Raw genomic sequence first — 24116 nt, 5'->3', positions numbered from 1 at the left:
TTGCTCGCTGCCATCATTTCTTCAAAAGTTCACTGCACTTATGGTATGGCTTTGTCTGCTGTGCCCAATGTTCTGCTTGTATGATTAGCAACTACCCAAGGAGAGGATTATTTTTCTTTGCTTCTTCTCTCGAAAAACTGCGACTCCTTGTTATGTTGGTCACTGTCATCTTTTTACATCAGCTACTATTCTGAAACGAATTTTGAAAAATCGGATGTTGGTGACTGTAGTCGCGACTGCTATATCCACTGATTGAGGCTGTGGTTCCAAAACTTAACGCTACAATGAACATGAGTTTGGACTTTGGTGGACTGCATTTACCAGAAACGGTCCTACAACAATTCATGGATTGCTAAGAGGCTTGGCTGGAGTATAAAAGATGTCTCCTTCGCGTTATAGCTGGGAAGCCTTCTACACTTTACCACTTGCTCTTTAGTCCAAAAAACTACAGCGATAATGGCTCATGTGTTCCGCCAGTGTTCCCCCAAGTTACATCGAGCAGAACAACATGGCTTTCCTTCCTCGTCTACACTTTAGCCTCTGCTTCTGAAATGGTATCCTAGTGGATTGGTGATGTGCCTCTTGGCCTTCTGAAAACTTTCAACAACATCGTACATTGGCCTTCCTGTGACTCTTCATCATTTCAGTAGCTTATACACAAGTACTACCTGATTTGCAACAATAGCCAAGGGCGGAACTCTGATGTGAAATATGCAATGCAACCGTGGCAGATAATAAGAATAAAAATTGATACATATTGATATTAGGATCAGGTGGGAGGAAAGGCTATCGAAACCTGTATTATTATGTATGAGAAGTGAGAAAAACGAAGGACGTGTCGCTATAGTATCGTGCGGCACAGCGGGAGAGGCCTATAATGCAAATGAGTTTTCGGATGCTTCCCCTTTGCATCAGCCCTCGCACTTCCTTCTCTCAAATTAGAGGATGAAAAGTGGCATGAGACTGTGCCTAGCCCTTCTTTTCAAAACAAAAGCACAAGATGGCGTCTAACACGAAAAAATGTTACCCATATTGAAAACGGCGGAGCCGGGACTGGAACAACTGTGGAATAATTCAGAAGCACCTATGAAGTGTAGATGTTCTTCTACGCGACGTCTTCTGGAAAGCCGGGCTCTTCGTATTCTTAAGCCATCGTCATATCGGGCAGCGCTCCCTTGTAGAATTCGCTACGTCCTTCAAAGTCGAAATCCAAACCCACACACCCAAACTCCACCATCTTCTTGTCGAAGTTCTGGTACGTGTACTCGATGAACATGTCGATACCTACATGGAAGTCAGCACCAATACACCTCAAACCATACTTCATTCCAGAAAGAGAAGGAACTCACCACACCCGGCACCGCCAGCAGTCCAAATCTCCGCGCCATCAAACCACCCCTCGTCAACAACCCACCGACGGTCCACCCACTCCGTGCCAGGAAACATCTTCTTCGCCATTCCCAACATGACCCTATTCGTGGTAGCCTTCTTCCCCTCCAACACCCCACTCCTCGCCAACCACATACCTCCCGTGCACGTGGTAAGAATGACTTTCGTCTGCTTACTCGCCTCTTTCAAAAACACCAAGCTCTCTTCATGGACAGTCGCTGGGTTCGGGCCACCGAGGAGAAGGATATCGAGGTCGCGCGGGGCGGTCGCGTAGGTGTGCGTGGGTCGCACGTACATGTCTGGTGTCACGTGGGCGGGGTCCATGGAGGAGGATATGTAGAGGAAGGTCATGGGAATGGCATGGGGTGCAAAGGAGGCGAATTGCGGGTTCATGGCTATTATTAAGTTGATGGTTTGAGGCGTGAGGTTGCCGAGGAGGTCGAGGCCGGCGAGGTCTGTCATTTGCGTCCCTTCGTAGAGGACACCGACGCGGATGGGGGTTTGGGTGGAGGACATCGTTGCTGAACTGGGAAGATTGAGATGTAATTGAAAACTGTGGTGATGGTTGGTCAGTCAAAAAGCTGTTCATCACCTGTGGTTACTATATACACTTCAATTTGAACGCACCGGATGAACCTTCAATTCCCGTTCCACTGCAACGCCCTAGATGATTCTAAACACTTTTGACCCTCGGAGTGTCTGCGGTCCGCCTTCGATGTCACGAACGAATGGTGGTTGCAACAATGTTGCTGCCTGAAATACCGGGTGGAGACAACGAGCCGGAGCGGATATATGGAAGACGCCGTGCCGTCAGGCAACCAGCATTAAAAGTTCAATTTAATAATACTAAACGCCTAAGATACTTATGTAGGAAATGCTCAGAATTGAGTTGTAAGTATGTACAATAAGGAAAGCGTCCAGGGAGGGGACGATATGTGAACCACTGTGCGCGTAGCGTACCATTGGTACTACATGCTAAAGACGCGGGTCAAACAACGATATAAGATGGGTAAACCACAAGAAGTTAAGGAAATTCGTGAGTTCGTGTGTAGCGCTCAAAAGAAACGAACCCTATCTGGGCGGGGCCTCTGAGCTGAAGCGACGGAATTCCTCCCTCGCCAGTTCTTTCTCCCGCACTTCGGAGCTTGTTGCGCTGCTATTATCATTACTGTACTTTGAACTTGTCTGTCGTGTAAGATCGCAAGAAGCGGGGGTCTTGGGCTCATCTGAAGCTGCTACTGAGCTGGCACGTGTTCGCTGGAGCGATGCGTCTCGGATGCGAGTAGAATCGCCGCTCATGTGGTTCAGCAAGGAGATAATTTCCAGACTAGGAGTTCGTGTCGGTCCAGTTCGGTATGCTGGTCTTGATGACTCGGCGGGCTTTTGGATAGGAAGTTCGGGTATCTTCTCAATAGCTGGAGTTCTTGCACCCTGGGAATTGGCGCTATTTGCTCGGCTGCGGATTACTTCTGTCTGTGGGAAGCTGACGCGCTTCCTGGTTTTGCGGGATGGCGAGCTACTTCCAACTTTAGAAGGCATAGTAGGCGTATAGACCGGTACCGGCGTTTTGCGTTGAGATCTTGGAGGTGGGGTCGAAGGGTTGGCTCTACGTCTCTCACTGTTTGACTCCAGCCTGGCCAAAGCGTGGGTAACCGCATCGCCTACATCAAACTCATTCAATTGGTGATGTTCAAGCTCGTAGGTCTGTTGTTGCGGGGTGCCCCGACGCGATGGCGGATTTGTATGCTCCAGAACAGAACTTGCACCCGGCGGTGGCGTGGAAGCTGGCAACGGCCATTCTGCAGGAAGCTCAGGGACTGGCGGCACATTGATATCAGGACGCGAAGCCTTGTCGTTTAGTGTTGTCTTAGATGAGGTTGCGAAAGAAATGGTAGTGTGGCGGCTTCTTGATGAGTCGCCCGAGAGACGCTTGACCTTCCAGCTGCCTGTCTTGTCGTCCACCTCTAGAGTCGAATGAGGGTATTGTAGTGAGTCAGCCAGTGTCTGCGTGTCCTCGAACACTGAAGACTGGTATCTGTGTAGTGTTTGACTTGAGTCATTCTGGTGGGCCATCGGGTGGGCAAGAGTAGGCGGGGGTATGGTGAGGTTCTTCTCGTTCTCGTCGTGCAAGTCAACGCGGCTTCTAGAGTAGTCACCTGACTTCCTTGCTCCATTTGGCACGTAGAAACGTAGGTCGACTCGGACGACAGCAAACATGATGATGACGAGGATCTCGGTGACGAAATTGAAGCAATAGAAGCTTCCCTTCGTCAGGTACCACGGCAGCTGGATGACATCGCGCTGTACATCGATCAATGGGGTTCCTGGAATCCAGGCCAGAACGCAGCGGAATATCTGTCCGATGGAAAGAATAGACACCGAGATGAGTAGGATGACAATGTTATACCTCAGTCGACCAGCGCCGAACTTCTCGACTTCTGTTCGTGGAACGAGGAGCGAGATTCCGACCAGAATAGCTGGCGCAAAGCAGAATATCGTGAAATATGTCTGCGCGAGAACGAACAGGTCGTGAAAAGCACTGAGCTTGCTTTGGTCGCGCGTGAAGAACTGCCAGATCTGACTTGTGATGAGCATAAGCAGAGTGGCCACAAGTAGGACAAGCCCGCCTCGATGAAAGATGCGGTACGGCGTTGACCATCCTAGGCGTGCATGCTGGGAGCGGACAATGCGTTGGACGAAGAACCAGTTCACTCCGTACAAGATGATGGTACCGATATAGACGAAGATGTTGGCCACGATGGCGAGTCCGATGTTCCTGGGATAGTTGGCCCATGCTATCCGCAAGGACATGGTGATGATTCGGATCTTGCAGAGACCTGCTGTGGGTTAGCCTTGGGAACACTAGTCAACATGAATGAGTGAACTTACCGAGTATAGCGCCATTAAAGATAAACTTGTGCCCGCGATGCTTGTTGCCCTTGAAGATCTTGATGTGGATAACACCAAAGATCAGGTAGAGTATGAGAAAGATGATGGCGACAGGCACGTCAGGCACAATGGCAGGGGTTCCACCCAGACCAGCATTGAGAGGCGCATACGGAGGACCTCGACCGGCTTGCCCAGATGCTCCAGACTGACTATGGTTAGTTATGCGTAGGAGGAGGCTGGAATTGACATCACTCACTGGAGGTCCTTGGGTTCCTTGCTGCGACATTCTTTGCCCGTTTGATGTTGGACGTATGAAACGTTTGCTGCAGAGGAGGTTGGAGAGAACCAAAAACCCTAACTGGGAGGTGGGAACGAGGTGGTGTATATCAGGTTCTACTGCCACGCAACTGATGCAGTCTAAACGGTAGTATGCATCGCTTAGAGCTGAGCAGCGGTCGACCCAGATAAGCAAACTATATGACGAGTATGCAATAACGATACCCTGCTCATTCCAATTGGATGGACAGTCGTCCCATACGACGTGCCCGGCCTATCCGCAGCCGTGCCTAGATGTGGCAGCACAATGCCTCACCGGATTGGGGCTATCGGCTTCTGCGGAGAGTGGATACCTACCGCACCCGTGGTACGCGAGCGATCTTTCCGCAGATCTAACGTTTGCTATTCTCAACGCATAGTATGCTTTTTCTCACTCAGTCTCCTTTCTGCTGTGTATAGGTGCTCTTGCATCTTAGAGCATGTACAGCATGTTTCTCATGACCAAGAACATTGCCTGCATTATGTCGCAATCAACTGTGCCTCAATAAAACGTCTCCATGTTGACGTTATCGACGGCTGATGGTAGTACCGGGTCTCCTCAGTGATGCCGGAGATCAGCACAACGCTGTTGCTGAGTGGATGGTCGGCGAAAACGTCAAACGAGCTCCGACCCAGATGAACCCAAACCGGGACAGGGCACTGTCTTGGGCACGGTGCTGAATGATGCGTCCATCGGGGTTTTTTGCAGAACAAAGGCCGACCTGCTTTTGTCCCGAAATAGACGTCGCATGTGAAAGCCTAGAGGAGGCCGAGAGATAAGGTGTCGCACTTGCATAAAGGAGCGAACTGGGCTACTCCAGCGTGTGTCAAGCTAGGGAAAAGGAGCAGTTGAGGTTGAGAATAGATATCTTGAGGTGTGGTGTGGCGGATGTCAGCTACCCCAGATTTTCGGAACGGTGAAACTGATCGGAATGATGCTGGAGCTCGACCTTGCGTGTGTCCTACCACAACGTTCAGCACATCCTGATTTCGGCCAATGCTTCCTCCAAACCCCGTCGTAGTTTCCGCAATTTCATAGCCTTCGCAATGCCGCCTAAGTCTAAACAACGCGCGGTCAAGCCCGGCGGTCCCAAGTCCAAGAAAGCCATCCCACAGCCCTTCACCGCAGCCCCTGCTGAACTCGAGACGCTCCTGTCCACATTCGACCGCTCGCTCGTTTACATAACACATGTCGATGTGCATCCAGCCTGGTTCAAGCGGCGTATATTCGGCGTTCCCGTCCTCCTAAATACGGCCATAACCGCGCTCGTACTATGGCGCCTGTACGCCATTGGCCCCCATTACTGGGCCATCCTTATGTCCGTCATGGGAAACCACAATGAGACTACCATATACTGGGCAAGCACGTCTTGGGCATCTCTGCTATGGCGAGTAGGAAAGCGCATGGCCATGTTCATGCTGGACTTCCTACTCTTCCGATTCGTGGCGCTCTGGCCTTTCACCTTCTTCATTGAGCAGCCAGGCAATCCAGTGAGCTGGCGATGGAATGTAGGCTTCAGGGATGAGGAGGTATATGTGAGGGTCAGCAGAGGATGGGGAGCCAATGACCTTCTCGGGGAGGCTGAGGGCGGAAGCGGTCGCGCAGGCGCAGACAATCCCTTCTTCAAAACCAGAGTTCTGCCCGCGGTCGACAAGGCGAGGTTGAGGGAGAAGACGGGATATCTGTTGATGGATTCCGACTTCGACCTGGACTTCTTCGGCATGGTTGCTGCGACGCAACTGCTCGATCGCAAGGACATCACACTCGACCATCTCCGCAAATGCGTCTTCGTTTACGTCGGCGACCCTGAAGCAGAGAACGGACAATGGGCGGTCTGGGAATGCGCCAAGCTCGACGAAGGCTCCGAAACCGAAGCAAGGGACAAGGTCATACAATTCAAGGACCGGCTCACAGCTATGGGCAAGGAGAGCTTGTTCTTCAGATGGGTTGAGCTCATCCAATACGAAAGCAATGCTCCGGGTGGTTTCACACAAGAGCGACAGATTGCGGCTGCCGAGAAGGTGAAGAAGATGTTCGAGGACGAGGGAGTGGACTTTGAGGTGTTTGAAAAGGAGATTGGTGGTATGGATGGGATGGCAGGTGCATAGGCTGGACCTAACGTCGAGTTTCAGGATAGACAAAAAGGAAGCACGATTGGGGTTTGGAAACGCCTTAGCAAGATACCCAGTTTTGTACATTTCGAAGATTTACATATGGCTCGTAAAGTCATTGCCGCGCAGCATAAAAGGATACACATAATGCGTCCTGGGCGCTCTGCTCAACTTCAGCCTCTGCTCCTCAGCATCTTGCCTAATGATCCACCTAGTATCTTGGCCTCCTTACTTCTCGATCTCGGTGTTGGACTTGCATGTCTCGATTCTCGTGTCTTGGACTCTATGGGAGAAGCTTCCCTGCGCCTCCGTACGGCAGTGCCCTTGGCTTCTGCGCTGCTGGACGAGTTGAGTGTGTCGCTGCGCTTCCGTAGACGGCGGGTAGGACTCGAAGAAGAGTTGGTTTGCGGGTGTGAGTGGGACTGAGAAGTAGCATGTGGAGCTACGGACGTAGACGTCGTTCTGCGTCTGCGCTTCTCCTCGGTGTGTTTGGACTCTGGTGTCCGCGCCGCTGCAGGGCTAGGAGTGCGTGTCCGTTCTCGTTCTTGATGTTCTTGTGTCTGTCTTTCCTGCTCGGCAATCACACTTCTCCTCTCCATGTCTTCCAATTCATCAATGGATACCTGCACCACCTTCTTCACTGGAGCAGTCTCTTCTCGGCGTCTTCTCACAGGCACGTCACTTCTCGACGCAGCATACGCATCTAGGAGCTTCTCGACCTCTTTGCGGTTCGCATCTGTGCTGGCTAGACGCACGACTTCCAAGACGAGGAGGAAAGCGATAATGTAGCCGACGAAGAAGCCGGTCCTGGCCCAGAACTCTGGGTTTATCAGGAAGGAGAAAAGTTTGATTGTGGCGAGAAACATTTTGGCGTTTTGAGAACTGATCTTGCGTTGAATGCGGAAACAACGGAAAGATCGTGGTGTAGGAGCCAGCCAGATAGTGAAGTCGAACAGAAACGAGGGGCGGCGACACAGAATGAGCGACAGTAAGCCTTCCCGACCCCAAATTACGGCGTAAATACGGCGTCGTCGTCAATAAGAAGAGAATGTACTGTGTGCGGCCCGCGCTCGAAAGATAAGAATGTTGTTACACCGCACCGTCCGCAAGTTGTTAGGCCTGCTTCACGTTGCTTTTACATCGCTCGCGCAGCAGCGAGCCCCTCCACCTTTAACCGTCCTGTCAAGCCCCCACAAAGGGCGGCATACTGAGACACTTCGAGCCCACAAGGTACGCGTCCCAGGTGTTCCGCCCCTAAACCTTGCGAACGACACCCCAGAACCGGAAAACTATTAATGGTTGGAGGATTGGATGGGCGGCGCTTGAAACCAATCAGCAGGTTTCAGCTGGGTTGGTGCAAGGGTGTCGGGGTAGCAGGTGTTTGAAGTCCGCGACACCATGCCGGATACAGAAGTGAACTTGTCTAGAAGCGAGGAGCGCGCGCCAATAGGCTGGGGTAGCGGCGCGATTGTGTATCAGTACCCAGGTGACGGTTCGCGTTGGTCGCTCGTCATCGGAGCCTGGCCGAGCAATCTGCAAATGGTGGCTTGCGTAGGTTTTGAGTTGAGAGTCAGGCAGAGTTTGGAGAGTGCCCAGGTGAGAAGCGCACAACGTCACGTGCTATGAGGTCGCGCCGTTGCTCGCGTGGCCACAGGGCGCTAGCCTTTCGGCATTCCGCATACGTGCAACAACAATTGCATTAGCTATCGCATATTGAGCGTTACAGTAAATGGCAAACTCTATCTTGTAGCAAAACGCAATATTTTGCTGTCTTGCGACCACTCCAGAATATATTCCTCGTTGTTCCTTGCCGACGTTGTTCACCCTTGCCCTAATCTATAGTCGATCAATCGTCGATTACATGACCGCACACTTCTATTACACAGCGTCAGCAGGTACGAGCAAGTTCGGAATATACTCACCCAATTCCGCTTTTTAATTTTCTCGATCTCCTCTTTTTGCCTCTCTGCTTCTGCCTTGCGTTGCTTGATCTAGTTGTCTAGCGCAGCTTTCAAGGTAACGTTTTCTGCATTAGTACTCCGAGATTTCTTCTCCAGCTCTTTGATTCGCTTTTGGCCTTCGAAAAACATATCCGTTATGTCTGTTGTAACTTGCACGCCCACCGACGTGTTAGCAAGGACATTGCCGTTCTGCACAAGCTCCGTCTGCAGCTGAAGTTCGCGAGCCTGTTTCCAGAGATGCATCCTGATGATCCTGAAAGGAGACTCCTGCGTATTGTCATGCTTCTCGACTATAGCACCGCCGTTTGTCATAGCACACCCCAGTACTCCGGCGATCCGACCACTTCCCTCGCTCGAATCCCTTAACCCAAGCCAGAAACCAGGACCTGTTATGCATGGACATGGCAAATGGATCAAGATCAGCAAGTTGATCTCATCGATGCCCCTGGCTTCAACGACACGATCCGATCTGGAACGGGAATATTGTCCGAGATCGTCGACTTTCTCCAAAGCAAGCACCGCATCGCAGGTGTGATACATCTACATCCCATACAGGAACGCCATTTGACAGGAACCTCGCGATTGAACCTCAACTTGCTGCAGTCCATATGTGGGGAGCACTTTTACTCCTATGTGACGGTGGTGACGACCATGTGGAACGCCTTGCCCGACGGTTCTCCAACTATCGACGCGCAACAACGAGAACAAGCTTTCAAGGAAGGAGATGAACGTGTCGTTTGAAAAGACATGCTGGACAAGGGCTCCGACTACGCGCGCCACACTGGAGTTGACGAGTCGAGTAGGGCTATCGTCAGGTCGTTGTTGAGTAAGCATCAGGCTCCACCTTTGAATTTGAGTCTGGAGCTCAGAGACACCGGTTACACACTCGAAGATACGAGTGCGGGCTTGGTTCTTACGGCTGAGGCCAAAGCGCGCGAAGAAAGGCTGCGCTGGGAGTTGGAGGAAGAAGAGGAAGAAGCCCGAGAACTCCAGGTCAAGCTTGAAAAGACTAGACAACGAGCTACTCAATGCTGACTCCTGAGGGGTGAGATTGCACAAAGAGATTCGAAGCAAATATCATAGTCCTTCGTTCCATGCCCACCACAAAAGCATGTTGAAGACGAAGGTGAGGTATGCGATAAATTTCTTCTTATGCAATGATCAAGAATCTGTCGATAAGCCAACACGGCCCTTGCTACTCACACGCGATATCCAAGACGCTATCGTAATAATACAATCGTGGCGTATCCAACTCCTGTTTCAAACATGCGGCCCTAAAAGACAAGACGCCTCGCTGAATCAACGCGACAAAAGGAAAGTAATGAATGACCGTGACAAAAGCAACTCCTTGCCGTCACCTGCCCCCGGGCAGAATCTCGTCTTCAAACATGCTATGATCCCAGCCCTTCTCCTCCATAAGTTTGGCCGCCTCGTCGCTAATCCAGTGGCTTTCCCTCATGGTGCTCCCAGCTCTCATAGTCTGGCTGGCACTGTAATTAATTACATTCGCCTCTTCGAAACCAAAGAATAAACTCCAGACCGTGGCGCCAATCCAGGAAAAGAATGACGATATTGGTACCCACCAGCCTTGGACAAAGGTCCGGTAGACGAGTGTGGGTATGACAAAGGGGAACTTAGGAGCTTTCACGTTGACGCTGAATGGGTGCGGCGACGAGTAAGCGTACATCGGCTGGCAGTACATCTCGCTGTGAGACCAGTCAGTAACGTTCCTGTACACAAAACGGCAGATTAGACACAACATACCAAGCAATCTCTTCACTTATCCACCAAGTGAGAAAGACTATCAAGAAGATACTCAAGCCTGTGAGCCCACCCCACGCTCTCCCCCAACTGTTCGATGTCTGGCGTAGGGTCTTCAATCGTTGCTCCCAGAACAAGCTCTTCCACCATTTCAACATGGAAAAGTTCTGAACATGGTCGTCTACCGCGCAAGGGCACGCACGACTTACCACTTTAACCTTGTCGCCATTTTCACCGTCTTCAACATGCTCGACTTGGTCTTCAACGCGCTTCATGCCGCGACTTGCATCGCGAATGCTGGTTCGCGCTGCGCGAAGGCGGTCGTTCATGCGGTGGAGATGCAACAGTTCTTGTTGTCGCTGGCGCTCTGCTTCGTTCCGAGGAGTCTCCGTCGGCAGCTGAAGACCTTGAAGAGTATCCTCGTCCACTAGGCTTTCACCTGACGGAGCGATGAGATCTTCGAGTGAGTTGATGGTCGAGTCGCCGTAGTCGGCTGATGGCCGTCTGCCTTGGGATTTGGCTTCGTCCACGAGCGCCTGCAATGCAGACTTTGGAAGTTGAGGGCGAACGGGCTCTGTCGGTACGGCTTCTGATGGTTCTCCGGCCTTCTCGGACGGTTTCTGCTTGCGCGGACTGCCTTTCTTGGGTGAACGTGAACGCGATCTTGACGTCGCGGCAGATCTTTGTACAGTACGCGGGCCTGGTGTATCGACCCAAGCACCAGTCACCACGGGCGTTTTTGGATTTAGAATGGGTCGCTCTTTCGGCATTGGTGTAGCTCCCACCTGCTCGGTACTTGTCGCAGCTTCCTTGGATTCATTGTGCTCTTGCCGTACGGTCGAGGTCGCTGCTGCCGCGTTGGGAACCTCGGCAGAGACAGGCGTCTCCTCCACAGAGGCAGATTTACTTTCGGATTGCGTCGTCTCGGTCAGCACAGGCTGCAGTGCGCTGTCAAGCGGTGCCGGGGGCGCTGATTCCGGTCTGGATGGCGCCGCCTGTCTCGGGCTTGGTGTGTTGGAGACTCTCGCTAGCCGCCGCAGTAGATCCTGTGAGTCTTCTCTTCGGTTCGGTATGCGTCTTGGAGGGACAGGCTGGGCCGTGGCAACTACTTCGCGATCTACTGCAGCTATGTTCTCAGCACTCTTGTACATGGCAACTGGCGGATCTTCCATGTCGATGCCCGTGACCGGCTGCGCCTTCCCAATGGACTGCCACGACTGGGTCCGCGTGCGCAGCCTCCGCTTCGGCGAAGGATATGGCTGCGTCACCTGCTCTGTTGCTCTCGCGCTGCTCTCTACAGTGTCTACCGTCCTTATAGAAGACGTCCGCGGACGCGATTGTTCTGGCGAGCCTTGGCGCAATCTCTCCAACCGGGCAGTGGCTGCCTGCTCCTTGACACTCTCCATCTCCCTCTGCCGTATATCGTCCAACACAGTGCTCCGTGGTATGTAAGGCGTGGATGCGATCATAGAGGCTTCGTTGAGCTCGAACGTAAGGTCCCACTCTTGCGACTGGTCGTTGCGTGGTGTGCCCTTGTGCGAGAGCGGGCTGTCTTCGACTGAGCGACGCGGCACGTTTGCGCGTGCTTCATCGTAGTGGTCGTGTATTGTGTCATCGGCTGGCGCGGGTGTCTGCTGCTGCTCTTCCTCATACGTGATGGTGCGCATCCAGTTCCGGTTGCTCCTGCTCTTCCTCCCCCATGTAGCTGGCGCATGTATCGCCGGGTCGCTCCTCGCGCTCCCGGGGCTGCTGGGCGGGCTCTCGAATTTGACATGGCCATCTGCCCCAGCTACTGCGTTGTTCCTCTCCAGGTTGTCCAGAGTCAGCCCGACGCGTGGATGCGTGCGTGCCTTCCGAAAAGCCTGTGGTCTGCCGCCCAGCGCCTGGTTCAGCCGCCGCTCGTCGCGCGCATTCTGGATCATGCGCTTCTCGAATTCGTCCTCGGCATCGTGTTCGAGATCGCTCAGCGCAGACCCGACGGAAGCTGCATCCTGCACGTCTTCCTGGGCGTATCTCTGCTCGTCCATTGCTGCGCTTCCATTGGCGCTTCGTGTGCTCGCGGGCCGTTGGAGATGGGCGTAGCGGGTGTTGATAACGTTGGCCGACGGCGGGGGAAGGGTTTGGAGGGGCTGGCGCGTCGTCATTTCCGGGCAGCCGTCCTGTCGTGATGGTGCATAGTAGCCTGTTCTGCGCGGAAGCTGGATCTATGCGTGGCTAAGTTATGTTGCGGAGGGATTGCAGCGGTAAGCGCATTGGCTTGTGCAGTTGTTGTCAACTCGACGCGTCCCGACTTTCACTAGGAACGTGCACCACACGATCGCTACAGGGATCTCATCGTCTATCTTGCCCCAGGCGAGCATGCTTGGCCGACTTGACGTAGTTTCATCATATTCGACACTCGTCATTAGGCATTATAACATTATGCTTCGTATCATCATGCACGCCCTAGGGCTCTTGGTCGTCTATGGCTGCGCATCTTTTCTTCACCATCTCCAAATCAGTATTGCCCTGCTCGTCCCTCCATGCACGCAGTACCTCCTCACGCATCACCCTTCGTGGCGCTCGCTTACCAGTAAATAGCTCGAACTGGGCGAATGCCTGCTCGGGGATAAAGTCCAGACCGTCCATGTACGTCCATAGCTTCTTTGGCGCGTCTCGCACTTGCTGCGACAGTGGTGTATTGAGCGTCTTGTATGCAGTCTCCATGACCACACCGCCAGTCGGACTCTCCATCCACTGTGGAGGTAGTGTAAACTGCGCTGCTGGGCCCCCATCTATCGGATCCGTAGGTATGCACGAAATGATGATAGTAGGCTCCCGGAGATGCTCTGGCCAGCCCTCGTCGCGCGATTTCAATATCGTCAAGTTCGGCTGCATCTGCCGCATCATCCGTGAACTGACTTGATCCGTTGAGCTCGAGGTAAGGCGTGAGAAGTGCGCTACGAGACTCTCGGCTCTCTTGTGGGTTCGGTTGAAGATGGCAATATTCATTACACCCAACTGCAACAGTGCGTAAACAGCTGCCCTCGCCATACCGCCAGCCCCAATAATGAGTCCGCACGTTGACGGACGTACCGCGTTAGCTGGGGAAAGACCGCGTCGTACGCAGGACCGGATCCCAATCCATTCGGTATTGTCTCCATAGAGAGCTTGGACCGGCCCAGACTGGTTGCGCTCGTGGAAGAGTTCAAGGTCGCTTGGGATACTGCCATCGTCATTCCTCCGACGTACAGGTATAACGGTGTTAGCAGCGCCAATCGCTCGGGCATGTTGACTCAGCGAGTCTACCAGCGCCATTACCTCCATCTTGAAGGGCTGTATGACAATGGACCCGCCGAAGTTCGGCTTGCGTACAAGCTCCTGGAGACGGTTCACAGTCGGGCTCTCGATGCGACTGAAAATGTGTGGCATTCCGCAAGCATAGTACGCTGCATTGTGCATCGCTGGCGATACGCTGTATCCTAGGCGCACACCAATGATGTACATTTGCATCGGGTCGAATGTGAACGAATTGTAGAGGGCTTGTGTCACTTCTTTAGCAGTGAGCCAAGAATCGTGTGGATACTGTGCTATTGACGCGGTATCGTCAGCCTCGTCCCTTTTCGAGGCCGCAACGACAGGCGTAAAATGCTGGTTGAAGCATACGGAGCGGCGGCCAGCTCGTCCTGTGTTATAACAAATCAAAGGGATATGCGCATCCTGCACTGCCATTCGGCGACTGAAGCTGCGAACCGAGACATCATCATCAATGGAATGAGCTGGCCGAGTAAAACGAACGACGGAGCACCCAACACGTACAGCCTTTTCGTACTGTGTCACCCAAGAGTGATCGTCCCATGGCTTGTCGGCATGCAGATGTCCGATCATCTTGGTTGTACCACGAGAGTTGATCACGTCCGCAAGCGCGCCAGAGTCCAGCGACAAGTCGATGGTCGCGTACTCAGGTACCAGGCGCAAACCATGATGTATGTACTCCAGATAGAGTGTTCGGCTGCCATCAGAGGTGGAAGTAGGCAACACATGGTATATGATGGGTACCACTGTGCTTCTGCGTACTTTCGAAACACAAGCGCTAACATCGTCCATGAGGGTGGCCATGGGACGTTGTTGACTCAAATCAAGGATGATCTCAAAGGCGTCAGCGCCAACTTCTAGGCTCTGAACGTCGGCGTCCGGAGCAAGTATGTCTTGCAGCGATACCTGTACGGCACAAGTGTATTTCCGAAGCTCAGTTGCTACATCGGACAGCGGATATCCAGGTTCTAGTGGTGGAATGGACGCTCCAACTGACTCATCCGGAAGCTCGGGAGTCGTTATAAGCGACAAGTACTTGAGGAAGGTTCTCTGCGCCCTCTTCAATGTGAGAAACGCGGGCGGCATGGTCTGGTCATCTGACGTGTCAACGTTCCCGGCTTTGGCTTCGGATATGTTATAAAACTCGTAATTAGAGCAGCGCCGCAGCATAGGTGCGGTAAAGGCAAACATGTCATTGAGTCTCTGCATGTCAGGCCGGCCCAGGTAGCTATGCAGGCTAGGAAGATCGCGCAGTACATGTACTACCGGATGTGTCCGACCGAAGTCTTGTATCAAGGTTTGCCCATTCCGCTCCAGGGAAACGCCATTGCAGACAAGTATCGCGTCGTGGTCGTGCTCATGAAGAAGACTTCTTAGCAATTCTTCTTGTCGCAGATTATAGTTGGCCGCACCGAATTGCTTGCGGTATTTGACAGTAGAAAAGCCCGTCGTGTCTTGGAACATGTCATCAATATCGACAACGCGCCTCCGGCAAGCCATCGAGGCAATGACAGCCAGGGTGGACTTGCCAGTTCCTGGCATACCGAGGAGCACGATGGAGGCATCCTTCTTGAATGTGCGGCGGCGATAACTTGCAGGAGCGGCGGGGGTGGGGGCAGCGAGAGGAGTGGAGCGGGTGCCGAACATTGCGGAGGCTGTCGCTGGTCAGTATGGGACCGATCAAGGTACGGGTTATTTTCCTACACATGTCGCCCACACTGAGCTTCCGCCTCTGACGGGATCCACCAGTCCTGGATGGAGCGGCCTCCCCTGGAATTGGCCTATTGTGCCGGCGGTAGAAGTCACTGGTGGCTCCATCGTCCTCGCCCAAGGACGCAAAGACGCGTTTCCCTACCACCACAGAAGCCATAGTTGAGACCTCCAGGATGCGCAAGACTTGGTTCAAGTACCCCTTGGCCCCTAGATCCGGTCTCTGGTATTCGGGAAGTGTGTTGTAGTTCCTGTAGTTCCAGGGACAAAAGGTAAGGTGCGCCGTATATTGCTGAGCCGGGTGTGTTTGCGACCTCTATGAATATGCATGGTAAGGCCGTTAACACACAAAGAACTCCAGTCAGCCTGGAGAGTACGGGAAGAGGTTGTAAGAGGAACAACGATTACATTTACGCGACGCCATGTCGCGATGGTGGTTGGGGTAATGGCGCAGGCTGCTTGTGTGCCATGAGCACTCGCACAGTGCAAGATCCGGATAAGCTATCTTCCCCCTCTTTTGCGCCTTCCCGACTTCGCCTGGCCACGCGGCAACTTTGCACTCCTTTAACGTGCCTTGAGGGCATACGAGAAAACTATCCGCGGGTCAATTATTACTCCCACATGATAGATCCCCGGCCTTGCAGCTGATGAGCTCCGCGGCGCTGGTGGACAATTCAAACGGTGGGTTGGCGGCGCCTGTCACCGAGCTTTGCCGCGTTTACTCATAATACCGCAGAAAACAAATTCGCGAACCATGCGAAGACATCATTGGCAATTCTGTCACCCGAGATTAGTTTCGGTACCTGCTCACTTGCTGTCTTTTCGTCCGAGTAAGGCTCATGCCTGCCCAAGCCCAGGCAAAGCGCCGTTCCGCACCCCAGCCGGAGGAGAAGCCTGCAAAACGAACCCGAGTATCACGAGCATGTGACCAGTGCCGTGTCGCCCGTGAGAAGTGCGACGGAGTACAGCCAACGTGCTCCACTTGCTCAGGAACGTCAAGAGAATGCTCGTACACCGCAAATCCTAAGAAAAGAGGTATCCAACCTGGCTACATTCGCACTCTTGAGCTAGCACTTGCCTATCTGTTCCAGCGAGATTCCGAAAATGAACATTCTCTCCATGAGAAGCTGGCGCAAGAAGGAGCATCTTCGCTACTACTGGGTCGTGGTGACTCGAAAGAGGCAAACAAGTTGCACAGACGATGGCGGAAAGCGAAATTTTACACCGATGTGGATAAGCTACTATCTGGAGGAGAACCTCCGCGTCATGAACAATCGACTGGAATTTCACCTCACACCAGTGATGACGATTCTGGCGCAGATGAGTCTGTAGCTGCTCATGCTAGCCATACCCAGGATCGCAGCGCCTACCTACAGGAGCATGTTGAGCATGCAAATCTCGATCAGCTTATGGCAGCATCATCTAAACCAATAGTGGGAGACAGCTGGAAGCTTATAGAGGTCTACTTCACCAACGTACAATCCTGGCTTCCAATCTGCGAAAAGCATGACATCTTAAAGACTGCCTACGACCACCCTGTGCAGGGCATTCGAAGCATATCTGGTCAGCCTGGATCTGGCTTGTTCGCTGAACTGTTGAGCGTGCTCGCGGTGGGATCACTTTACGGAACAGCCATGACGTGCAATTCGTTGGATTCTTCATCAGCAAAGCCCAGGAAACTATACGAGTACGCCAAGTCGCTCGTACCCAGTGAACTGGATCGCTTCGATATTGGCTACATCAAAGCACTTCTCAATTTGGTCGTCTTTAACATGTTGCGTTCACAGACTGGAGATGCCTGGTTGCTTGTTGGATGTGCCTCAAGGGTCCTTGAAAGTGTAGATCAGGCGACGCTGATGAGTAATCCCAGAGGCAGGCATGTTTATTTTGGTTGCTTCCTGCTCGATAGCATGCTAGCACTTCAACTCAAACGGCGTCCGCATTTCCGAAGAAGCGACTTGGTGCACCTCGGAACCATTGATGAAGATGGCCTGGAAGAGTGGCAGCCATGGTCTGGCTTTCATGATCCCTCACACGCAGGAAGACGAGCCCCGTTACTCTCTCTAAGCATCTTCAACAGTCTTGTCGACCTCGTCGACGTACTCATCAGCATCGAGGATACAGCAACAAAGTATCTTTACAAAGATGCGGTTGAGCATCTCGAAAGATGGAGAGCGCTGATGCCTATGAAACTAGCTCACATATGTTCCGACAATACTTTCGCTATCTTGACACCACCGGTCGCCTTACTGTTAACGACGTATCATTGCGCCTCTTTCGCTTGCACTCCGTCCGATAGAAGCCTCCACCGGCTATTGGATGTGTTAGACCATTGCTTCGAACATGCTTCCTCTCAATGCCTACCACCAGCGATCCGGTGTCTGATCGACGTTGTCAACAGGCAGGCAGCTTGTCTTGTCCTGCATGACGTATACCACATGCGGCTGCAAAGACTACAGGAAAAGGTTATAACCTATTTTGACGTGCTGAATCATTTGCAAGTGCCGGAGAGCTCGGTCATGCCTTACAGACAGCATATAAGCAATGTCCATATGGCAACTCCAGATCAAAGGCAGTCGATGTATTCAAACACAAGTCCTATAACTCAGCCAGTGGCAGCCTCTCAACATCCGGGCTCTACTCCTTCTCAATTCGATCCTCGTTGTCCGGAGCCCACCAGCGATCTAGAGAGCTTTTTCGACGAATTGGCGTCCCTGGACAGCACAACTAGGTCGGATTCGCAACCACAATTCATGCAGAACCTAGGATTCGGTCCAGAAGCGAGCATGGCCGACTTGTTCAGCGAATACACGCCCATGCAGTCTTCGAATTTCATCCCTCGCAATGACCCCGCGCCGACACATTTGGATCAATACAACTTCTACGATGCCAGCTGAGCTCAGCTGTCCAGCTGTGCGGTCATACCGCCACATATTCTAGTCTTCCGTCCTCAATGTCGTCTTGTTTTCCACCACTCGATGTCGAACATATATAACATGTAGCGACATTCATACGACCGGTGGACTGTATGGGCGAGGGAGTAAGACTTACTCATCTAAGTCTCTGCACACAAAATACTCTTCAAAGGAAACATCAGACTCCCGTCCATATTCCTCAGGCGAGTATGACGAAGCGATTCATGGCGACAAACTTCGCAGTCACTCTCGAGTCTGACATCGCCACGACGCTTGGAAGACCGAAGCTGCGTTGGTGGTATCCAAACATCACCGGAAAGGATGTCTTTCGGTATGTGAATTTACTCAACGGCGAGGATGCGAGATTGCCTTCTGGCTGGCTGCCGTCGAGTAGGAGTCGTCCTTGCGTTTCGGATTTGTGAAGGGATTGTTCTGAGGAGGCTCAATGTGCTATGCTCAGGCCACCGACGAGGCTGCACAGCCAAGCAGTAGAACTTTTGAAACAAGTGGCTACGGACCATTTAGTCCTCCGACAAACCGAGCTTTACAACAAGCTGCTGACAATAATTGGCATTGATATAGTTGTCATCTGGCCAATCCCAGCTAGACAGATGTTTGGATATCTCGTTGGTACATCAGAGCGAGGCGCAGCGCGAACGGAGCAATACCCTGCTCGAGTATGAGTCGATACGGCGCAGAACGACAAAATAGGAGGGCATATCGCATCGTCTAATGCATTCGCAAATTTGCGCTGTACTGCAATTCCAGCTAGACATGCTAAGAGTCGCCTTGTCCTAAAGCAAGACTTGCCGGCAGCACAGTCCACGATGCCTAGAAAAAGTGATACGGAGGTCCGCGCCGTCAGCTTATGCGAGCTAACCTACCACTCCTCTCAGATCAGGGTCCTGACTATACAAACTTGTATGGGTACCTGAATCTAACGCTAAGGCTCGATGTTCAGGGCAAATGGACAGGGGTCTGTATAGACGAGTACGGAGTCGCTTAGAAGAACGAGACGACATTGGTGTGAGATGCGTCCCGGTAGCGCGAAGTAGTCTGATTCGTGATCTTCGGTTAAAGTGCATACTCCGGGCTTGGACGAGGGTGCAGGGTGAATCGGTGAAAAATTGCCGTGATGTTCTTTGTTGTTGTAACATACGGGGTAATGTCGGTTTGATTAGAAATGGATTTGTATTACTTGGAAAGACGGTTGAGGGAGAGATTTCGAGATCGATGTCGTCATGCATCGTTGCTTGAATCTTGGTGATACCTTGGAGTGATGCTTGGCTATGACTTTCACGGTTGTGCGGGAGGTTTAATTCATACTGTCGACGCGTGTTGCTTGTCAACGCATGCGACTATGCCACCAGCACTGGCTCCAGCCTGTTAGACAGTGGTGGGTTGAGAAAATAACAAACAAGGCTGCGTGAAGAGACGCGCAATGGCTCCTTAGCCACATGGCGTGCCCACCCGATCTGCTGTAACAATGTTCGATGCTTGCATCGTATGCCCAAGAAACGGAGTTAGGTACGCGCCCCAGACCTTCGAGACGAGCTCGATTGGGTCATGGTGTCGTCTGCCAAGCTACTGGTGCATGCTTACCCCACACTTTCCGGATCGAGCGGCGCGTGCTTGTTGCACTTCACCTCAGCCCAGCGTCCTGGGTCTAGAAACACCGCGGACTCTCTCAATGGATTTCTGACAGCCAGTCTACTAAACCTGACCAGGAAGTTACAAGCACTACCGTAAAAGAGCGGCCGCTATGGGTACCGTTGTTGACAGAAAACCTCCAAAGAGCAAGAGCTGGTAGAGAATGAATATACACGGGTGATCAACAGCCTCAATGTTGCTACCACATGCCACCCAAGTGCATGCGGAGAACGCTAGCCGCTTGTTGGTCGCATCTATGTACGGCTTCAGCTGTGTCATAGCTCCACTTGTGCGATGACTTGGCAGACTCTTTCCCGTTGTCACTGGGCAACATCGCGAGCTACAAGCTTCGCCCTGGAAGGCCGTGCTACGAAATGAGGCCTTATTGGCTGGCATGGGGTGCGGAAAGAACTGGCCGGTGGCGTTTGTTCGAGATGTGCTTGGAAGAGCAAATGCCAACCTTACTGAGGCCTGGCGGAACAACTGGTCTGTGGCTATGTGCATGGGTGACATAGTACTTATTGTCCAGCTTCCCCTCTTATTTTATACCATCTGGACAGTCATCTACCTCGTACTACCTCCTTTCGTGTTATCCCAGTATCATCAGGTCGGCCTTTCATCAACATGCTCAAGCATTTCTCCGTCCTCGCCCTTGCGGGCTTCGCACTTGCTCAGAATGAGACCGTCCCTGATCTCGCTGCTGCGTTGAACTCCACCGACGAGCTCTCCACTCTCCAGTCGGTCATTCCCGCAGGTGTCCTTGAATCTCTGGCTGGTCTTACCAACATCACCATTCTCGCACCCTCCAACAGCGCTTTCGGACAAATCGACAATGAGACACTTTCTGGTCTCACTTCCAACGAGGGCCTCCTCACTGCCCTGCTACAGTACCACGTCCTCAACGGTACATTCAGGTCAACCGATATTACCAACACCAGCACCTTCGTGCCCACGGCGTTGACCAACCCAATGTTCACCAATGTCACTGGAGGTCAGGTTGTCGAGGCCATCGCCATGGATGACAGTGTGATGTTCTACAGTGGTCTGCTCGCCAACTCAACTGTTACAACAGCTGTATGTGCTCTTCTTAAATTGGGCTTTTCTCTCAGCTAACAAACGCAGGACGTGAACTTCACTGGTGGTGTGATCCACATCATCGACCGTGTTCTGACCCTCCCTGAGAACACTGCCGATACCCTTTCTGCTGCAGACCTTGTTGCCCTCCGTGGAGCCATCAACGCGACCCAGTTGTTCGACACCGTTAACAACACACCCGACATCACCATCTTCGCACCCAACAACGAGGCTTTCCAGAACATTGGCTCTGCTCTCAGCAACCTCAGCACTGAGGACGCTAGCAGCATCCTTACCTACCACGTCGTCGCTGAGGGTGGTATTGGCTACTCTTCTACCCTCCAGAACGGTACTACTCTCACGACTGCCAACGGAGAGCAACTTACCATTACTATCGGTGAGGGCGGTATCTTCGTGAACAACGCTCGTGTCGTCGCTTCCGACATTCTCATTGCCAACGGTGTTGTCCACGTCATCGACGAGGTCCTCAACCCCTCGAACGCGACCATTGCCGACCCTACCTCTGAAGAAGGAGAGCCAGCATTCGAGGGCGCATCTTCTGTTTCTGATGTCCCATACACCAGCGGCCAGCCCACTCCCACCACCAGCATTGGCGAGGACGCTACCAATGCTGCTGACCCCACCAGCACTCCTTCCAACACTGACAACGCTGCCCCCAGGCAGACTGGCGCCATTGGCATGAGTGCGCTGTTCGGCGCTGCTGCCGTTTACTTCTTGTAAGTGTATACAGGTTCGCAAATTGTGTAAGGCTCGCCGTGTGATTGATACACAGAGGGGTTTCCTTGTAAGGAACGATCGTTATGGAGTAATGTAATATACCTGAGTGAATCATTCGCTCATCCAGTCACGTTATTAGACATGAAATTTAATTTTACTCTTCGCAACTCGATGTTGGAGTGTGGTGCACGCGTCAGGATAGATAGATTTTCTGACATCGGTCTCCATAGCACTGCGCGACGGCTTTAGAGTCCGAGACTCGTAGCTCGATGTTATCGTGCTAGATCTGCTCAAATTAATAGCTCGATGTGATTGCGTTTCAGGTCGGCAGACTTACCCGGCGGCACACTACTCACACGACTTACTTGAGATGGTAATGTTGTGAAATAGGTACATTGCGCATAACGGTTAATGGCATCTGGTGCACAAAACCCTATACAGCACGTCACGTCTCAGTCTGACCGAGAAGCAAAGTAGCCATTGCAAATGTCTGATCACGCATGTCTTTGTGCACACACGTGGTAAGAAAAGGTCTTGCGCAGAGGTTCGCGCGCAAAGACGGAAGGAACCCCTTCTTCGCCTCGTCCATGATCATCTGGTCCGTTGGGAATTGTGCCACAAACCAGCGTTCAAGCCACCGCAGCGGCTGCCCCATTAAAACAGTTTCGGCACGTTCGGCGTCCTCAATCCTCCGAGCTTAAGAACCGCTTGGGTAAAGATTCAAACGCTAAATCTTCACGACATTTTAGTGCCGCTTTCGACGGCTACTGCATCTGGTAGTTTTGGCGACACCTTTGGCATGTTCTCCAGTTTCGTATTCTTGTCGCCATGCCACCTGGGAGATTTCGTGTCGCCAGTGCTGCGTAACCGCATCCAGGACAGTTATCAGGCTGTTTATCTGACGTATCGCTCTCCGCAAACGAAGCAAAACCAGGTGCCTGCATGAGATGTCACTATCCGGGTACCTGCCTCGAGCGGTGTTGACTCATACTAGACATGGAAACATACACGGAGTTTTCTAGAAACTCAATTCGCAACGCTTCCCATCGAGCATTCAGTTGTGGAGGTAAAACAACGCTCAAACCAGAAGGATTGTCGAAATTTCGAAGGAAGCTGGTATCGATCCTGCTGCAGCACGGACACCGTAGAAAACCCTATGCAGCCAGACTCTTTCACCTGCGAAACCCCGCAAGATATCGCCTTATCTCGAGTTCAAAGCTCTCTCGCCGTGAGTGCACATCTTGCCAGAGAAAGCGACGGATAGCGATAATCATCTCTCCACAAAGCGGACGAATATGCAGGTTCTTGCGGCGTCCGAGCTCTCGATTGGCGAAAGGAACCGCAGATTGCCCAAGTGGATCGCCAAAACCAGGGCCGCGGTCGTTCCGAGATCCGTTCGACCCTTTTACAGTTCTCCAGCCTCCACATCGCGAATGCAGAATGCACTTGGGCATCATGATCTTCGGTAGATCAAAAAGATCACTCATCTTCAGCCCTTGCGCGACAGGAGCCTCGTGCAATATTATGAGGCATATGCTGCAGAGGGTCGTTACATGGTCGCATAACTACCTAGGTACAACGGCACAACAGTGACCGGGAAAATATTTCTCGTTCCTGGTCCCACAGTCTCTCATTACCCGCGAGAGTGAGAGCACAACTCTATATCCGCGGCTTCGGTGGCGCTAAGCCCACGCCAACCTAACGGAGGATTTGCAATCTCCAGAAACAGCCGAAAGAACCGACCTGTCGTATCGTAGTGCTGTCGCCATGATTCACTCGTGGCGTACATGGATTTCTCTGATTGAACCGCTGACCTCGTCCGCTGTGGACTTACCATCTCGGCGTCTTGCTTGGGAGCTAATGCCAGGGTAGTCCGTGAAACTGTGACGGCATCATGCTGGGTTGACGCCCGTGCGGAGCGCATGTCTGGGTGCGTTGTACGGGATATATGAGTGTTGCAGGGTAGGTTCGCGGCGCTGGAATATTGCGCGCCGTCTTACACGCGTCTGGTCCAGATTTTCTTCCTTTTTGTGTAGTACTGTTCATGGGCTTATTGATGCGACATTTATTCCTATACTGTCGAGACTAGCACTCGTTCCTCTGACTTTTTCTTCCATAGCCGCAGTGTTCTTAGGGAACACGCGATCACCATGTTCCGTCTGTCAAGATCCTGGAAGGATAGAAGAGAAAAGCATCAGGCCGATGTGTAAGTTTGATCGAGCCGTCCGCGCGTGACGCATTAATTTTTGGAGGAGTCAAGGCCATTCATAGTCTTTACGATTGGCAGGGTCTTTTCAGGGTCGTGTTT

General features: G+C 52.4%; 8 protein-coding genes across 8 annotated transcripts; 3 read left to right on the top strand and 5 right to left on the bottom strand.

Annotated features, from left to right (window-relative positions):
- Positions 1–725: 725 nt before the first annotated feature.
- Positions 726–2193, bottom strand: BKA58DRAFT_382546 (class I glutamine amidotransferase-like protein). The gene is made up of 3 exons (XM_046170108.1): positions 2017–2193; positions 1350–1942; positions 726–1284 (listed from the first exon to the last, which is right to left on the bottom strand). Exons 2-3 carry the CDS (start codon positions 1903–1905, stop codon positions 1145–1147), a joined length of 696 nt encoding a protein of 231 aa, XP_046026262.1. The 5' UTR covers positions 1906–1942; positions 2017–2193; the 3' UTR covers positions 726–1144.
- BKA58DRAFT_150597 (uncharacterized protein) lies at positions 2117–4958 on the bottom strand. Its single transcript, XM_046164774.1, has 3 exons — positions 4535–4958; positions 4279–4483; positions 2117–4226 (listed from the first exon to the last, which is right to left on the bottom strand). The coding sequence occupies exons 1-3, from the start codon at positions 4562–4564 to the stop codon at positions 2461–2463; spliced, it is 2001 nt and encodes a 666-aa protein (XP_046026261.1). The 5' UTR covers positions 4565–4958; the 3' UTR covers positions 2117–2460.
- Positions 4959–5514: 556 nt separating this feature from the next.
- On the top strand, positions 5515–6790 carry BKA58DRAFT_150577 (uncharacterized protein). The gene has a single exon (XM_046164773.1). The coding sequence runs from the start codon at positions 5641–5643 to the stop codon at positions 6700–6702; it is 1062 nt and encodes a 353-aa protein (XP_046026260.1). The 5' UTR covers positions 5515–5640; the 3' UTR covers positions 6703–6790.
- An 88-nt stretch (positions 6791–6878) lies between these two features.
- Positions 6879–7571, bottom strand: BKA58DRAFT_438782 (uncharacterized protein; the record flags this gene model as incomplete). Its single annotated transcript, XM_046173618.1, has 1 exon — positions 6879–7571. One exon carries the CDS (start codon positions 7569–7571, stop codon positions 6879–6881), a length of 693 nt encoding a protein of 230 aa, XP_046026259.1.
- Positions 7572–9789: 2218 nt separating this feature from the next.
- Positions 9790–12687, bottom strand: BKA58DRAFT_468420 (uncharacterized protein). Its single transcript, XM_046175106.1, has 2 exons — positions 10431–12687; positions 9790–10372 (listed from the first exon to the last, which is right to left on the bottom strand). Exons 1-2 carry the CDS (start codon positions 12569–12571, stop codon positions 10021–10023), a joined length of 2493 nt encoding a protein of 830 aa, XP_046026258.1. The 5' UTR covers positions 12572–12687; the 3' UTR covers positions 9790–10020.
- Positions 12688–12762: 75 nt separating this feature from the next.
- On the bottom strand, positions 12763–15908 carry BKA58DRAFT_336854 (type I 3-dehydroquinase-domain-containing protein). The gene is made up of 2 exons (XM_046168264.1): positions 15426–15908; positions 12763–15376 (listed from the first exon to the last, which is right to left on the bottom strand). The coding sequence occupies exons 1-2, from the start codon at positions 15589–15591 to the stop codon at positions 12873–12875; spliced, it is 2670 nt and encodes an 889-aa protein (XP_046026257.1). The 5' UTR covers positions 15592–15908; the 3' UTR covers positions 12763–12872.
- On the top strand, positions 15893–18563 carry BKA58DRAFT_150535 (uncharacterized protein). The gene is made up of 2 exons (XM_046164771.1): positions 15893–16112; positions 16168–18563. Exon 2 carries the CDS (start codon positions 16271–16273, stop codon positions 18326–18328), a length of 2058 nt encoding a protein of 685 aa, XP_046026256.1. The 5' UTR covers positions 15893–16112; positions 16168–16270; the 3' UTR covers positions 18329–18563.
- A 1795-nt stretch (positions 18564–20358) lies between these two features.
- On the top strand, positions 20359–22032 carry BKA58DRAFT_150518 (FAS1 domain-containing protein). Its single transcript, XM_046164770.1, has 2 exons — positions 20359–21070; positions 21119–22032. Exons 1-2 carry the CDS (start codon positions 20621–20623, stop codon positions 21809–21811), a joined length of 1143 nt encoding a protein of 380 aa, XP_046026255.1. The 5' UTR covers positions 20359–20620; the 3' UTR covers positions 21812–22032.
- The last annotated feature ends 2084 nt before the right edge of the window (positions 22033–24116 follow it).

This window comes from Alternaria rosae (genome assembly GCF_020736505.1).
Source record: "Alternaria rosae strain MPI-PUGE-AT-0040 chromosome Unknown BKA58scaffold_4, whole genome shotgun sequence".
Taxonomy (NCBI): Eukaryota; Fungi; Ascomycota; class Dothideomycetes; order Pleosporales; family Pleosporaceae; genus Alternaria; species Alternaria rosae.
This window is presented reverse-complemented; position numbering and strand designations above follow the sequence as displayed.